At 41.7% G+C, this 16573-nt stretch overlaps 1 protein-coding gene across 1 annotated transcript; it reads right to left on the bottom strand.

The window, feature by feature from the left end:
- Window positions 1-2737: 2737 nt before the first annotated feature.
- On the bottom strand, window positions 2738-15978 carry LOC133490990 (chondroitin sulfate synthase 3-like). Its single transcript, XM_061801794.1, has 3 exons — window positions 15411-15978; window positions 13502-13785; window positions 2738-6232 (listed from the first exon to the last, which is right to left on the bottom strand). The coding sequence occupies exons 1-3, from the start codon at window positions 15961-15963 to the stop codon at window positions 4667-4669; spliced, it is 2403 nt and encodes an 800-aa protein (XP_061657778.1). The 5' UTR covers window positions 15964-15978; the 3' UTR covers window positions 2738-4666.
- Window positions 15979-16573: the final 595 nt, after the last annotated feature.

The following is a 16573-nucleotide window of genomic DNA, read 5'->3' as shown; positions in this document are numbered from 1 at the left end:
TCCCCGAGCCAATCCCAGCTGTCTTTGAACAAGAGGCAAGGTACACCCTGAATTGGTTGGCAACCAATCACACTTACATGCACAGTCTTCAATTAACCTATCAACCAAGTTTTTGGGATGTGGGAGGAAACTGGAGTGTCTGAAGAAAATCTACACAAGCACAGGGAGAACATGCAAAATTAATTCAGGCGGGGCCAGGATTTGAAATAACCGCTATGTGAGAGCATAGTGATTTCAACATCTTGTGCAATACATTTTGTCCATTCCATTTTAAATCTATCAATGCATTTTCTGAGCTGCTTATCCTCACGAGGGCTTCGGGAGTGCTGGAGCCAATCCCAGATATTATCAGGCATTAGGGAGGGTACAATCGCAGGGCACATTGCAACGGACAACAGTCGCACTCACAACCACACCTAGAGGCAATCTATAGTTTCAATGGCCAATTTTCAGGGGCGCTGCCATTTTCGCAAGTCACATGACCTACGTGAGCGTAAGTGCCGTGCCACTCACGGATGTGTATGGAAGTATTCCTCCGTCTTCCCAATCAACCGAGCCGCTCATGGCTGTGCCGCTCACGGCTGTGTATGGAAGCATTCCTCGGTCTTCACGATCAACTGAGCGGCAGAGCCACCCACGGCTGTGCTGCTCACGGCTGTGTATGGAAGTATTCCAGCGTCTTCCCGATTAACCGATACTGCTATTTCTTCATCAGATAAGGATAAATCCAAGAAATCAGCGCTCGGCATAGTAATAATATACATAATAGTATCCCAAGTAATCGAGCCTTTGTTGGGGCACGGTACACGTCACATCCACGCACGTAGGTGATGTGACTAGCAAAAATGGCAACGGCCCTGAACATTTGTAATTGTCGATAAAAATCTTCTCAAAACACTATTAAATGAGAGAGGATTTAACATCACATTGTAAAAATAGAGTACATATAAAATGATCTATTGGATACATTGTTAATGCAAACCAGTGCAAACCACTAACCCCTTTAAGCTTTAGCAGGAAGCTGGACCGTTTTTGTCTCCTCTCTCTCCTACTGTCTGTGTCGTTTCGGTGGCCCGACCACAATCCACAGAGTTATGTGGTCTCGCTAGCTTGTCTGGAATCTTATGTATGGAACGAAAGTCGCTTGAAACTGTTATTTTCTGTTTCTATTCGAGGTTCAAAAGTTCCTGGCAAGTGTAGCAGGGTAGTGCCCAAGGGTGCGTGAGCAGATTGCTAGTAAAACCGCTGATGAGGAGAGCTATAAGTCGCAGTGTCTGTGCGCGTCACCATCAAAAGTATTAGTAACTTTACTAGAGAAAATCAGAGCAATGAGACTCATGAGGTCAAAGGAACTGCCTGAAGAGTTCAGAGACAGAATTGTGGCAAGGCATAGATCCAACAAAGGTTACAAAAAAATGCTGGCCCTAAGGTTCTTTAAGAGCTCAGTTGCCTCCACATCCCCTAAATGGAAGACCTTTGGGATGATCAGAACCCGTCTTTGAGCTGGCTGATCGGCCAAACTGAACAATTGGGGTAGGATAGCCTTGGCGAGAGGTGAAAATGAACCCAAAGATCACTGTGGCTGAGCTCCAGAGATGTCATCACAAGGTTGGAGAAGGTTCTCGAAAATTAACCATCACTGCAACCCTAAACCAGTTGGAGCTTTATGGCAGAGCACCGCGCTGGAAGCCTCTCCTCAGTGTAATACATGCATGCACTAAATTTGCTAAAAAAAAAAAAAAAAAAAAAAAAAAAAAAAAAAACACCTACAGGACTCCAAGATTGTGAGAAATAAGATTCTCTGGTCTGATGAGACTAAGACAGAACTTTCTGGTCTTAATTCTAAGTTGTATGTGTGGAGAAAACCAGACAGTGCTCCTCATCTGTCCACTCCAGTCCCAACAGTTAAGCATGGTGGTGGCAGCTACATGTTGTGAGAGTTTTTCAGGTGCAGGGAGAGGGCAACTGGTTGCTAGCAAAGGAAAGATTAATGCGGCCAAGTACAGGAATATCCTGGATGAAAACCTTCTTTGGAATGCTCAGGACTTCAGACTGGTCTGAAGGTTCACGTTCCAACAGGACCCTGAAACACGCAGCTAAAATAACTGAGTGACTTCAGAACAACTCTGTGTTCTTGAATGTCCCAGCAAGAGCCCTGATTTAAACCCAATTGAGCATCCCTCGATAAGACCTGAAAATGGCTGCCCACCAAGTTTCACCATCCAACCTGACAAAACGGAAGAGGATCTGCAAGGAGGAATGGCAGAGGATCCCCAAATCCAGGTGTGAAAAACCTATTGCATCATTCCCCAAAAAGACTTGTGGGTGATTAGCTCAAAAGGGTGCGTCTACTAAATCCTGAGCAAAAGGTCTGAATACTTATGGTTGTGTGGTATTTCAGTTTTTCGTTTTTAATAAATATGTAAAAAGTTCAACAATTCATTTTTTCCGTCAATAGGGTAGCTGTTTCTCCGAAATAAAAAAAATGATTTTCGCAAATGTCTGCAATATAATTGAAAAATCTATAGGGGTCTGAATGCTCTTCCTACCCACTGGATATAATGTATACTGTACATTATAAACAGCTATACAGAGCATACACATACTGTACATATTGTATGTGCGTGTACACACACACACACACACACACACATATGTGAGTGTATATATAAACACGCGCATACTGCACATGAATATCTGCTTAATCTAGGCTAATTATTAATTATGGAATTGACTGAACAATATCACTTTCATATCATCAGACCATATAAAAATCTTTATTGACAAACTGTTTTTAAAAATGTTTTTAAATAGATTTCTTTTCAAGAGTAACAGAACATTTGTACAGAGGTAGACCCAGAATACCATAAATCTTAGAAACAGAATTAGATCAATGGAACATCAACCTTGACTGTTCACATTAAATAAAAACAAATAAATCCCAACTGCATAATGTTAATGTACCAATTGATGTTTTTTTTTCAAATGAGTCACCGTGTTGAGAATGGTTAAAACTGTCAACTGTATTCTCTGCTGCTCACAATTGAAAGTGGTCTTTCTTTTATTTTGCTTTGGAAAAAAAAAGTAGAGCATTAGATACAAAGATTTGTTTGGATTGCCAACTGAAACATGGCGTACCCTCAAATCCAGAAATCAGCGTGAGCACAAACATATCCAGAGGCTTCGTGTCTAAAGATTTTTCTTGGATTTCCTACTGAAACATGTTATACCCTGAAATCCAGAAAACATCATAAGCACAAAAATATTCATGTAAAAAGGTGTGTACGGACAAAAAAATTTTTGTCACTGCAAAGTTCAGATGTATCAAGAGTGAAATGACTGTGGAAATGTGCAGTGCCTTGCACTAAGTTTATGGGTGGCATACACGTTTTACAGCAGTTGGTCCTTTGGTGACAGGTGATTCTGGGAAAGTTTAAAAAAAATCTGCACGCCAGGCCGATGAACAACGGGAGGTAACATCTGATTTCAACAATGTAAAAGAGGCCAAATTCACTTGTTAGCGTTTTTAATGAATCACTGCTATTTTTGAGGACACCTCTTAAGTGATATAGGTGATCATTTATTCCATCTGTTGCCCTCACAATTTTTTCTTGACTCGAGATGCACAAAAAAAGCCCATCCATCCATTTTCTTAGCTGCTTATCCTCGCAAGGGTCGTGGGAGTGCTGTCAAAGGGCAGGAGGAGGGGTACGCCCGAACTAGGTACAGAGCAGGCATGATTCTTTCGGATCCTCCACATCCTGCCCACCAGTTCTTGCAGCTCCTTCCGTTGGGAAAGTGCTATAGATCTGAACCTATTTTCTGCCTGGTGTCGTTGTTGGGACACACCCTCACATCGTGCTGGTCCAATCAGTATCAGTATTCGGATTATACAGTGTAGACTATCGCATGATTCATCACTTTAAAACATTTGCAGAATTGTCACTGCACTGGTCTATAACAGTGAACCACGAACAGGTAAGACCACTCTGTATAACCTTAACATAACGTGGGGCATTGACACACTTTACCTGCTCTAAATGCGAGAAGACTATGCATCATTGCACAACTGTGACTTATAGGAATAGTTTCCTATTATTTGAATGTCTATTGTTCTTCAATCTTGTTAGTTAGTTCTTCTTCTCAGTACTAAACATAAATGTCATACCAGGGGGGCACCAACTGTTGCAAACAAATTGTGTTGATACATACTTGGCCGTTAAATCTGATTCTGAGTTACCACTCTTCTCAAATCAAATGTCGGGAATTAATTGTTCATCAGTGCATGTGTCTCTAATGTGCAGATTTATTCTAATCATCAGTGCATGTGTCTCTAATGTGCAGATTTATTCTAATGGTTTCTCAGCAATGCCTCTAAGTGTCACCAATTCACCTACAGGTGTAGAAATGTGTGTACGCCATGCTCGAAATTGGCATGAGGCAACGCACATTTCTATGGTCATTTCAATCTTAATCCATCTGAACTTTGCCATGAAAAAGAACGTGTGCCACATTATTGTGGCCACACCTTTTGTACATGAGGCCCCTGGTTCTTTGGAATCATTGTCTAAACGCATCCAGAACTCAACACAGTATATAGTCCATTGCTGACTGTGTTCTAGAACTGACGTAAACTTGCATGGTGGCATGCTAATAGGCTGCGATGTCAGGATAAAGTTTTATTATAAACTCCCATGTCTTTCTCCATCCACAGCTCTGCTAATTGCATTGTCGAAGCATAAGTACTTGCTTTTGACCCAAGGCACATTTTGAGTTGCTTTGGATCAAGACTCAAACTGCAATGGACAGGATGATAAATATGAATAATTCCTGGTTCCTGACTTCGCAACACTTGTAAATCAGAATTAAGAACTTTTGTGAAAAGGTCTACATCTTCGAGCCCCCAGCCAAGAATTGAAGTGTCAAATCCACCAGCTTTTAGCAGATCACTCTTGACGACACACGCAATGCCAAACCCATAAGTACGCCAAAAACCACTTTTCTTGGTGAGGACAAAATTGTTTTCTCTTGGGGCTTTTTCAGCATAAACTATCTTCGGGTTGTATTGACTAAATATGATGGGAAAATAGATCTGTCTCCCTTGAACAGTGTTATCTCTGCAGCGTTGCAGGGCATCAGCATTAAAGATAAGATCAACATCACAAAAGAAGAGTAGAGTGTCATTATCAGACAATGAGGAGCCCAGCTCTAGAGCAAACCCCCTGGAAAAGTTTCCAGTCATTGGAATCACTGACAGATCAGCTTTGGGATATTTCCTGTTGTAATCTTTGATTAAATGTATATGTTTTCCTTTGTTGTCATACCGCTCATTGTCCACCAGAATCACAGATAGTTTAACATTTTGCTTGGGTATCAAACACACTTTTTCAAAGTTTTCCATAAAACGGACGAAGGTGTCATAACGCCCAGACAGGGGAACAAGGATGTTGACTTTCCTCTGGCTTTGCTCCCATATTTCCCTGGTTGACTCATAGAACTGAAAAGGTGATAAGAATTTCAGAGAGTTAGGCAGAAAAGACAGAGACAGGGAAGCAGAGTTGATAGCAGTCACAAGGTCAGCCACATTTAACTCTTCAGTTTCATGAAAGAAAGGTCGACTAAAGGATTGCTGAAGGTATGCATGGCGCCTCACAGGGACAGTTATTTTGCGTCCCTTGTGCTTTTTGTACAGAAGCAGTAAGTCTAAGATGTATTCAGCCCCATGCACTGGATCCACTCTGTAGTAGCCATATTGAATCTCTTTGAAATCTATTACACGCCCACGAATTTTCGAATTTTCATTAATCATTTCCATGACCTGGAGTACAATGTCGTCTAATGCTGTCCGAAGTGAGTTTGCCAGGTTTTGACGGCCAACCTTGTTTTCAATAGCAGAAAAAATATGACGGGCCGTCAGAAAATTCCACTCAATTACGTCATTTCGGTCACTGGGCCGATAACGCATATAGGATGGTGGTCCTCCCAGTTGCTCGTCCTCCCACAACGTTTCCGTGTCACTGAGGTGAGTCATAGTCAGGCCTTCTCGATGCAGCAGAATGGTGTGGTATCGCAGTCTTGAGATCTTGCGGGTCAACATGTAGTTATGGAGTCGGTACTGGTAAGCAGGCCATTTGTTGGGATGTAGTGTGATGGCATTATGGATCTTGCTACTGTGCAGCTCTTCGATGTAACCTTTCTTGTGTTCGTAATTCTCATAGAATAGATGCTGCATCTGTTGAAAGAATTTACACATAAGAATTTGGCTGTCTTTGTGAGATAACCATTTTACAGACGAGACATAGCATAAGAATACAGTATGTCATCATGAAGCACCACAAGGCAACCTCTGTTCCTACTGTACTTATTTTTCTATCTGATTGTTTTAAATTTATGGAATATACATTTTTTTGGTCCAAATATGAGACAACTAACTGCAATTAACACATCACTACTGTGATAGTTAAGATAGGCTAGTGATAGACCGTAAAAATGTTGGTAATGTTGCCACCTTAGGAACAGAACCCACGTTGTAGACCAGTGACTTATCATACATACATACACCAAACAATGCAATCTACTTCAGATGTAGAGTGTCATTAAAGGGGTTACGTTTCTTACACCACTGCGGCTAATGAAAATCCATAAAATAACGGATGCAGTATTAATATGTATGATATGTACCATATTTTTGCAACTATTAAATTGCACTTAAAAGTCTCATACTTTCTCCAAAATGGACAGCATACCTTATGTGCCTAATTGTTATATGATTTGTCCAGTGAAGTACATGAACACTGCTTATATTGTTAGAATGTATACCGGCACGTTTTAGTGCAGTGCTTTTCGACCTTTTTTGAGCCAAGGCACACGATTTTCATAAAACAAAAATCCCACGGCAAACCACCAGAAGAAAAAGTAAAAATGAATCTGTTTCCTATGTGAACAATATGCAGTTGTTGTCACCAAAGCATAAGGAATAAAAATCAAACAAACACAAACAAAATATATTTAATAATCATATTTTACTCACTCAATGTGACACCTGCATCTGTTTGGATGAACATACAGCTGATGTTCTGACAGGAATCAATGAAAGACAAACACAAAGCTCTTCCTCAAAAGCTCTCAGCCCCTCCCTGGTTTTACTTTTTACGTACGTTTTGCGTCAGGAAGGGCATCTGGCGTAAAATTGTGCCAAACAAATGTGGGCGTTCATCTAATGAATACCATACCGCGTTGGTCGTGGCCCAGGTTAACAACGCCGGCCATTGGCACCGTTAATCTGCTGGGCGTCGGTGGAAATTCAGGTACAGGTTACATAACATAACAAAAGATCCACGTACGTATGACAGGCGTGCTAAATGCGTTGATGTGCGCATTGGACGGCGTCGGGCTGCTGCCTCGATTCGCCGGCAAAGGCTGCACGTTGGGCTTGCGGACGGCGGCTCTGAACAACGCTACAGACAATGCCGAACTCAGCCGCGTGCGACGACAATGCCGTAAAGCTCGACGATGTTGACGCTGAAGTGGGGAGACAAACATCAACTCCATCCACACAAAAGACCAGCAAAAGATCTCCTTCTTGCAGCTTCTGAGGAAGCAAAAGAGTTGCTGAGACATCACAATCTGGTTTGGGGCTGCCACAAAAACGGACAAACTTCGACTACAACAGACAACCAATACCACTGAACGGATTGTTGGCACAACCCTACCCACCCTGGAAGACTTCCACGCCACCCTACCTTGGAGAAGGGTAGGAAAGATCCTCTCGGACCCTCCACATCCCAGCCACCAGCTCTTCCAGTTCCTTCCGTCAGGTAGGCGCTACCGATCAATTTATATCAAAACAACCAGGCATTTAATCATTTTTTCACCTCTTGCAATTAAGTCATTAAATTCTTGATCAGTGAACCTACCATTTTTTGCCTTGTGCCATTGTCGCAACACACCCTCACATGCTACTGGACCAATCAGTATTAGTATTAGTAATATGTCCTGCAGACTATTGCATGATTGATCGATTTAAACTGCTACCTTTGCACAGTTGTCATTCCACTGGTCTATAATGATGAGCCGCGAAATGGTAGGGCACTCTGTACAAGCTTAACATAATTTGGGGCGCCGACGGACTGTGATCTAAATGCTAGAAGACTCAGCATCTTTCCACAACTGTGCCTCTTATAAGGAATAGTTTTCTATTAATTGAATGTCTCTTGTTATTTGTTCTTGCTAGTTTGTTTGTTCTTCCTCTCAGTACTCAACATGAATGTCGTACCAGAGCAGCACCGACTGCCGGAAACAAATTCTTTGTGTACAGTTACAATACTTGCCCATTAAATCTGATTCTGATAATGATCAATGTTACATCTGGAAGAAAAAGGGGTAAGCTTGTAGACCTCACAACACCACACCAACTGTGAAGAATGGAGGTAGAAGAATCATGTTGAGGCTATTGAGCTGCAGCAGGATGGGGCTTTTCATAATATAGATGCCATAATTACATGGCGATATTAAGGCCTCATCTCAAGACATCAGCCTCGAAACTAAAACTTAGGCGCAAATGGGTCTTCCAAATGGACATTGACCTTGGGAATACTGGAAAAATGGTTAAAAAGTGGCTTGAGGATAAAGTAAATGTACACAAAAAAATAAACATGAGCAGAGAGGGTGTCATCCATGCGCAAAGTTGCAGATGTCTCATTCGACATCCAAGTGGTTACCATATTAGCTGAATCTACTGTCCATAACGTCACCCCGGACATTCGCCATTGAAAACATGCTGTGGCCCCTACTGTAGGACACGCCCCTTCAGACACGGAAGCTCTTTTCGAAGAAAACATCTCACAACTGAGTGAAGTGTCCGGGCAATATTACCCTATTGTTTCGAGCCATATTTAGATGACATGTAGATCACGGGCCAAACCACCTCCCCGCCCTATCCACCTCTGCGTGGCAGTGATAAAACACCCACTTCCACGGCGGACACGTTCCAAAAAGTTGGATACGTCAAAATCACATTTTGTAGTGAATAAAACGCATGGGTCCATGTCGGCTGCCGTTTTTCACTAATAACATACTAAAAATCATGTACTTCACGACAGTGGCAGTTTAATATCACTCACACAAAACCCAAGAAAATACAAAATCCAGTTTTCAAATGAAAAAAATTTGTTAAGGTACAGAGAAAAAAAGTAACTGCCCCTGAACCCAATATTAGGTTGTGCCACCCTTGGCAGCAATAACTGAAATGAAATGTTTGTGATGACTGGTGATAAGTCTTTCACATTGCTCTATCCACCTCTTCTTTGCAGAATTGTTTGAACTCCGGTATACTGGAGTTTTCGAGCATGAACTGCCCGTTTAAGGTTACACCACAGCATCTCAATTGGATTTAAATCCAGACTTTGACTTGGTCAAAAACTTTTCTTTTTTGTTTTTTTTTCCTAGCCATTAGGAGGTAGGCTGGCTGGTGAGTTTTAGATCATTGTCCTGCAGCATGATCAAAGAGTACTTGAATTTGAGGGCATGAACTGATGGCTGAACATTCTCCTTCAGGATTTTTTTGGTACACAGCAGAATTCAGTGTTCCATCGATCACAGCAAGTTGTCCTGATCATGAGGTAGAAAAGCAGCCCCAGACCATCACACTACCAAAACCACGTGTTAGCACAATCGTCTTTTTATCAAATGCTGTGCCATTTTGACAGCAGATTTAACGTGCCAGGCAACTTTCAAAAATATAAATTTTGAAGTCGTCAGTATTTCTACAAAAGTCTTGAAGATCATCAAGATGTGTTTTGGAAAATTAAGAAGAGCTTTTGTATTCTTTGCTTGCAGCAGGTTTTTTTTGCCTGGAAACCCTCCCATTTTTACCCATTGTATTTCTTATGGTAAGGTCGTAAACACTGACTTTAGCTGAGGCCAGCGAGGCCAGCAGGTAATTACATGTTGTTGGCGATTCTTCTGTAACCTCCTGGATGAATTGTCGTCACATTCCTGGAGTAATTTTAATTGGTCGTCCACTTCTGGGAAGGTTTGCCACTGTTCCCAGTTTTCTCCATTTGTGGATAATGCCTCTGACAGTGGCTCACTGGAGCCCCAAAGCCTTGGAAATGGCTTTGTAATTCAACACTTTTTTTCTCATTTCTTCTTGAATTTCTTTGGATCATAGCATAACGATTTGTTTCTTGAGATCTTGCAGACTACTTCATGTTCTCTGGCAGATTCTATTTAAGTGATTTCTTGATTCAACAAGTACAGGAGCAGTAGCGTTGGCAAGGGTACACAGACTTCCCTCTCCCGAGCCACCCCATCCAGCTCTTCCGGGGGGATTCCGAGGCATTCCAGAGCAACCCGTGAGATATTGTCTCTCCAGCGTGTCCTGGGTTGTCCCCGGGCATTCCTACCGGTTGGAGATGCCTGGAACACCACACCTGGGAGGCTGAGAGGCATCCAAATCAGATGCCCAAGCCACCTCGTTTGGCTCTTCTCAATGCGCAGGACCAGCCGCTCAACTCTGAGCCCCTCCCAGATGACCGAGCTACTCACCCTGTCTCTAAGGGAGAGCCCAGTGAGCCTGCAGAGGAAGTTTATTTTGGTCGCTTGAGCCTGGGATCTCTTCTTTCAGTCACGATCCACAGGTTGCGATCATATATAAGGGTAGGAATGAAGATCAACCAATAAATAGAGAGCTTCACCTTTTGACTACAAGGGCTAGTTGTGCAGCCACTTTTAAAAAAAATGTCATCACTCCGGCGGATGACGCGGCCAAACCGGAAACTACGTACGATTGTATGATCATTTAAAAGAAAAAAAAAACAGGATAATGCACACAATTGAAATCCTCACTTTTTTAAAAGTAAATGCAGGAGTCATCAGAAGTGGACCAAGTCATCAATGATGAGTTTGACAGCGATGCACCAAAGGTAGCTATGATGGATATTTTTCAGATTGGAGATGAGTCAGATGGTTTTTTTGAAGTCTTGGCCAAGGATGTGTAATGTCGTGGATAAACTGCACTATGCACACATGTTTTATGCACAAATATGTAATGCAACAAAAATGTTCAAGTTAAACAGTGTTAAATTGTTTAAGACTGTAATATGTGTTATCAACAGAATTAATGAAATGTGATGCCATCGTTGAGCATTTATTTTAGTTGGTTGAGGGATTCGGTTCTGACAGTTGCAGGGACCAGGACAAGCATGTTCTGTGGCTTGTCCCGGGATATCCATTACCACTGCATCAGTAGCTGCACAAAGATTATTAATGATTGTTGTACAGATGTGTTTTTGAAAAACAATACAAGAACAAACATCAAAAGGTACAAACCTAGCAAAATAGAAATACATAGAAATACAGATAATTCCCAATATTTTGAGCATATGGAAAGCAGCAAATTGGTGGTGCACACTGTACATTGGCAGAAAGGTTTTCCTGATTTTTTAGGTCAACTTTGGGGGTGTGTATTATACTTCAGGGCACATTATACTCGAGAAATTACAGTATATTTGACTTTATTTAAGAACACTGTTCATGTTAAAACTGGGTATAATGTTACAGTTGCTTATAACACACAAATAAATTTACTTGTACTAGAAAGAAGAAAAGAAAAAAACCTCTGCCTCATTTTCGATTAAACCTGACTGAAATTAATCTGTATTTTAATCTTGGTCATTCTGGTCATAGGTGGAGATCCAAGTATTTCTGGAGGTGGTATTTTGTGAAATCTTTGAGGAGAACTCATCTCCCTTAACCACTTCAACTCAATGCGTCCTCCATTAAAAAAAAAAAGAAAACCCAATGGTGAGTACTTTATATAGTGCCATGCCGGTTCCATGTACCTAGCATCTGTTCTTGGACCAGTAAGAGGGGTGAAATCTAATGAGTGTGAGTGAATGACTCATTAGTCAGTCAGTGCAGGATAAGCAGCAAAACAGAGTAAAAGAGAATAAGAAGCAACCGAGTGTGCGGATAGGTGTTAGCCAGGGCTTTTGTAGATGGTTCGTTTTTGTCCATCTTACATACTGCATCAGTTTTGTGATTGCAGTTAATCATTTAAGTTGCATTTCAGTTGTGGACTCACACCTTATGACTTGCGTAATTGTACTGGCTGTGTAGCTAGATTGTAGTCCTCACGCTGTTCCTTTTGTCTTTGTTTATATTTTTAGGATTAGGTACTTGAGGTTATTAACTACTCCAGGAATTATGTTCCCAAAGTACGGTAGCATATTGCTGTCTCACGCGCACACACGCACACACACACACACACACCACACACACACACACACACCACACACACACACACACTCCTGATTTTTGGGCAATTTTTTTGTAATATTAGTAAAATAAAATAAAAAATAAAAGTAATATTTGTCCCCCCGTTTTTCTGGCTATTTTTCCCCCGAGTTATCAGGACACATCGAACTCAAGCGAGAACCTGTGAATGACAAGTGACTTTTGGCGGACTACTGCTCAGGTGCCTCCAACCAACGCATTTACCTTAGCGGTCTAATTAAGGTAAACCACACAATTAATAACACTGTATGGTACGGAACTGTAGGGCTAATGTATACAAATGTTATGATGAAAAGCATTTTGTCAAGTCAAGGACGACCAATGAAGAGCATCAGTGAAACCTACTGTAATTGTAACTGATTCTGGACAAACATTGCTGCATAGACCAAATCTGAATGGGCTTTCCTCCAGTCCAACGCAAAGTCCGCAGGTGCCAGCGTAAAGTAGACAAGCTAATAACGATACCATCTATGTGACTCAAGGACAGGAGTATCTCCTACTGGCTTAAACCCATGTCAAAATAAAATTTGATAAAACTAAATAAGATGGTCATGTTCCTTATTATGGAGTCCACAGGTTCTCGAGTGAGTTCGATGTATACCGATAACTCAGGAAAAAAAATAGCCAGAAAAACAGGGGGGAGGATTCGTCCAAAAAACAGGATTTTTGTGTGTGTGTGTGACAGCAATACACTTCTGTAACAAAGAACATCAAAGCCAGAATCCTTTTTTTTTTAATTTTTTTTTTTTTAATCATCAGGTAATGAAATTTGTGTTGCGGGCAGGCTGGTTCTCCATAACGCGCATTCACTCGGCCTGTCTGTTCATGACTCGCGGGCCTCTTTTTACCCCCCCCCCCCCCCAAAATCCACTCATGTACTGTACCCAGTTGCTAGAGGCTCCATGTTGGTGACCTCTGCGGTTCGTGGTGGTCAGAGAAATTACACTTTTGGTTCCAATAGTCAAAACCAGAATTTTTTAACGCTGGTCCATGGTTGGCGCATCTTAGCTGTTATGACAAGATAAGATAAAAGCAATTCAAGAGTTATAAGCTACATTTTTATACAAACAATCCATAGTTATGTCATTTAAATGTGTGCCCAATGTTGCAATACCAGTTAAATTCCCTATGGAAATGTAGTTTTATATTATGGTAAATGAACAAAGGGAGCCAGAAAAAAACTGTTGATCAACTCAATAAATACCTCATAGGACCATGCACACTGTGTCCCTCCAAAGCGTCGTACACACCGGCCCACTTCCACATCCTCATGAGTTGTGTACAGCTCCCTGAGACAAGTACCAATGTGTGGCGTCATCCTGCGTAGCACCTCCCTACTGAAGATCATCCCGGGTCCACCCATGCAGAAGTTCTCCCCAGGCTCAAGAGCTAGTCTGCCCAATTCTTCTGCCATGCCGAGGCCAGTCTGTCCAAGGTAAAGAGGCTTACTGCTGTTCAGAGAACGCAGAAACAACTCCAACTTCTCACCTATAGAGGGTGAGGGTAAAGTGAAAGTGTAACTTAATAAAGTTTAAAAAAAACATAGGAAAGAACATAAGTGTAGGCAAGTAGTTTATGATCAAACGTCTGAACACTTAAGTGAGACGCAAATGAGTAGTTCGGTTCAGTTATTCTTTAATTTTTCAATCAAAAAATAAAGCTCTTCAATTTCTACTCTTTCCTTTCTGCTTTTAGTTTTTTTCCTATTAGGAAGCGGGACACAACCTGGACAACAGTTATTGGCAGTTTATCACCACTCATTAAAAATTTTTGGTTTAAGTATATCTTCTGTTGTGCTTATCCTCACTAGGGTCGCAGGGATGCTGGAAGCTATCCAGGTATCTTTAGGTAAGGAAAAAGAGACTGGTGGTTGTGGGACCCTGTTCATCTGACCTCTAGCTGACACCTGGCAGCCCCAAAGACATAGCAGTGCTTTACTGGTGATAGGGCATCCAGCGTAAAACTGTGCCAAACAAATATGCGTTCATCTGTGGCAACCCCTAACGGGACAAGCCCAAAGGAAAAGAAGATGTACACACACACAGACGGATCAAACATGGCTGTTTCTTTTTGTTGTATTGTATCAATTGTCTTTGATTGTGGTTTCATGATGGAACATTCATCTATGTGGGTTGACACATGGAGCGATATAGACCACAGGTCATAAGTGCAGATCTGTGGGTTTAACTGGAACTTAGCTCCACAGGAGAAACTGCACAGGGTACAGGCACACTCCCACTCCCAAACTGAAAAGAGTGAGAGAGAGCATGTCGTTCAGGATGTCACAGGGTTTAAAAGGTGCTTCGTGACACTACTGGTCAAAATCGAGGAACAATCATAGTACTACATGTGAGGAGTCCGAGACACAAGATCGTGATTGTTGATTATGTCACATGCCGATTAACGATGATTGAAAATTCATAACCCAAATTATCATCCATGACACGGAACGCTTGCCTGCGAGTTGTCTAATGGGTCCAGATTTGGGGCTAGATTTGTGTAGTCTGAGCTCAGCATAAGGAATTGCTTGCATTTACAATAAAATATTTTATCCACACAAAAACAAAATCACAGACTAAGCCACAATATAATTATCAATATTTTGCCACTTCTAAAGTGTTACAATTGGGTAATAATTTAACATTAAATTAAACGTTACATCTTGACATCTGTTTAAAAGAAAAAAATACAAAAACTATTTCTCTCTTCTTGCATACATTACAAAGTAAGTTAATAAAAACGTTTTGGGTCCAATGAAAACTTAATTTGGGAAATTATTTGGAAGAGGGTGGAGAAAAGTGACATGCAAAGGGGTGTTGCAACTAGGGGTCATACTGCTTTGGTGATAGCCCTTGGAAAAGATCGTAAACTGAATTGGGGAGTGAGATCCCTACCCAAATTTGGATTGGGCCACCACCCTCTTTCCAAGGGGGATAACCAAAGTGGTGTCCGCCAGAGGCTGCAATACCCATTTCCACGCTGCTGGTGTGGGGGTGGTACAAATCGATCGATAGATCGATCTATCTATACATTATTTGTTGATTTATTACAAGACAAAGCAGAAAATTACATTTTGTCTCACCCGCTAAAATACTTAGCAGAAATATGATTACCTCTTATATAGACATCATCATCTGCTCGCATGAACCACTGGTATTTATCCAAATAGTGATCATGGATATACTTGAGCATCATAAACGACTTCTTCTGTGGTGGATAAGAATCATCCACGCCTGGGAGTGATATGACTGGGATCGGAACAGGAAGGTCGACATCGCCAGAGCCCGCACTCGAAAAGAACTCCACCTTTCCCGGAACTGAACGCGCCCAGGTATTGTGGGCGGCCACTGCTCGGGAGGCCAGATACTTCTTCGCAGTCATCACGCCCACGTAGAGAAACTGCTTGGGCAGCTTCAAGACAGTCCCGTTGTCAGCAGTACTTCTCGGCTCCTTTTTGAAAAGATGCCTGGCCCTCTCATCGACAAATGTTTCCGCGAGGTTTCCCGATATTTTCCCAACAGCGGATTCGATTTTGAATGAACATAAGGCGGATTCATGACGTTTGCTATCCAGAACTTGGGGTACAATCAACCAAGAACACGCAGTGAATCCGAGAATAACACCAAATAGGACTGTTGTCCATTGTCTCCTTAATTTGAAAGACATGTCCGTTTAATAATAGAAACCTGTGGTGGAGTGAATGATGTCGTATGAAGGATGTCGTTGTCTGGGGAGGTGCTGACGTGTATGAATAGCCAACATCTCCGCAAGGAAATCGTGTTGTCCTACCGAAGGTGGAGAAACAAGCTTTCCCCTTCTGTTAGCATTATCCAAGGGCTTTAAATGATGTCACTTTCGTCGTATGGTCAACTCCATCCTCTGTTCGCCAGTTTAGAGTGACGTGCCGAGTTGTCATATTATCCAAAGACACGACAATAGTTCACTCCCACGACATCTACGCTTAACTGCTAACAGCTACGACGGGGTCGTTTGAGCTTTCATTACTTCTACGGAATAAATAAGCCGATAAGCTACGGACTTTCCTTTTAAAACTCGAACGTCGCGCAGTCGACAATATTATGTTCTCTCCATGATTCATTCCATGATTGAAGGAGGTAACTTGCCAATGCCATCCTTTTTGTGCGCTGTCAATAGCAAGAGCAAAGGTTCCGGTAATAAGGACTCTGCAATTTCAAAATAAAAGGAACGCTTCCCTAGCATTACTTAAATTTTAACAGCTGGTCTTAAAATCGGATGACCAATGATTAAAAATGAT

The sequence above is a fragment of the Syngnathoides biaculeatus genome, chromosome 17, assembly GCF_019802595.1.
Source record: "Syngnathoides biaculeatus isolate LvHL_M chromosome 17, ASM1980259v1, whole genome shotgun sequence".
Classification (NCBI taxonomy): domain Eukaryota; kingdom Metazoa; phylum Chordata; class Actinopteri; order Syngnathiformes; family Syngnathidae; genus Syngnathoides; species Syngnathoides biaculeatus.
This window is presented reverse-complemented; position numbering and strand designations above follow the sequence as displayed.

Coding starts and splice junctions, on each gene's coding strand:
- LOC133490990 (XM_061801794.1), bottom strand. CDS start 15,963: ATGTCTTTCAAATTAAGGAGACAATGGACAACAGTCCTATTTGGTGTT. Junction 13,786..15,410: donor TGATGATGTCTATATAAGAG/GTAATCATATTT, acceptor CACCCTCTATAG/GTGAGAAGTTGGAGTTGTTT. Junction 6,233..13,501: donor AGTGTGCATGGTCCTATGAG/GTATTTATTGAG, acceptor TTCTTTCAACAG/ATGCAGCATCTATTCTATGA.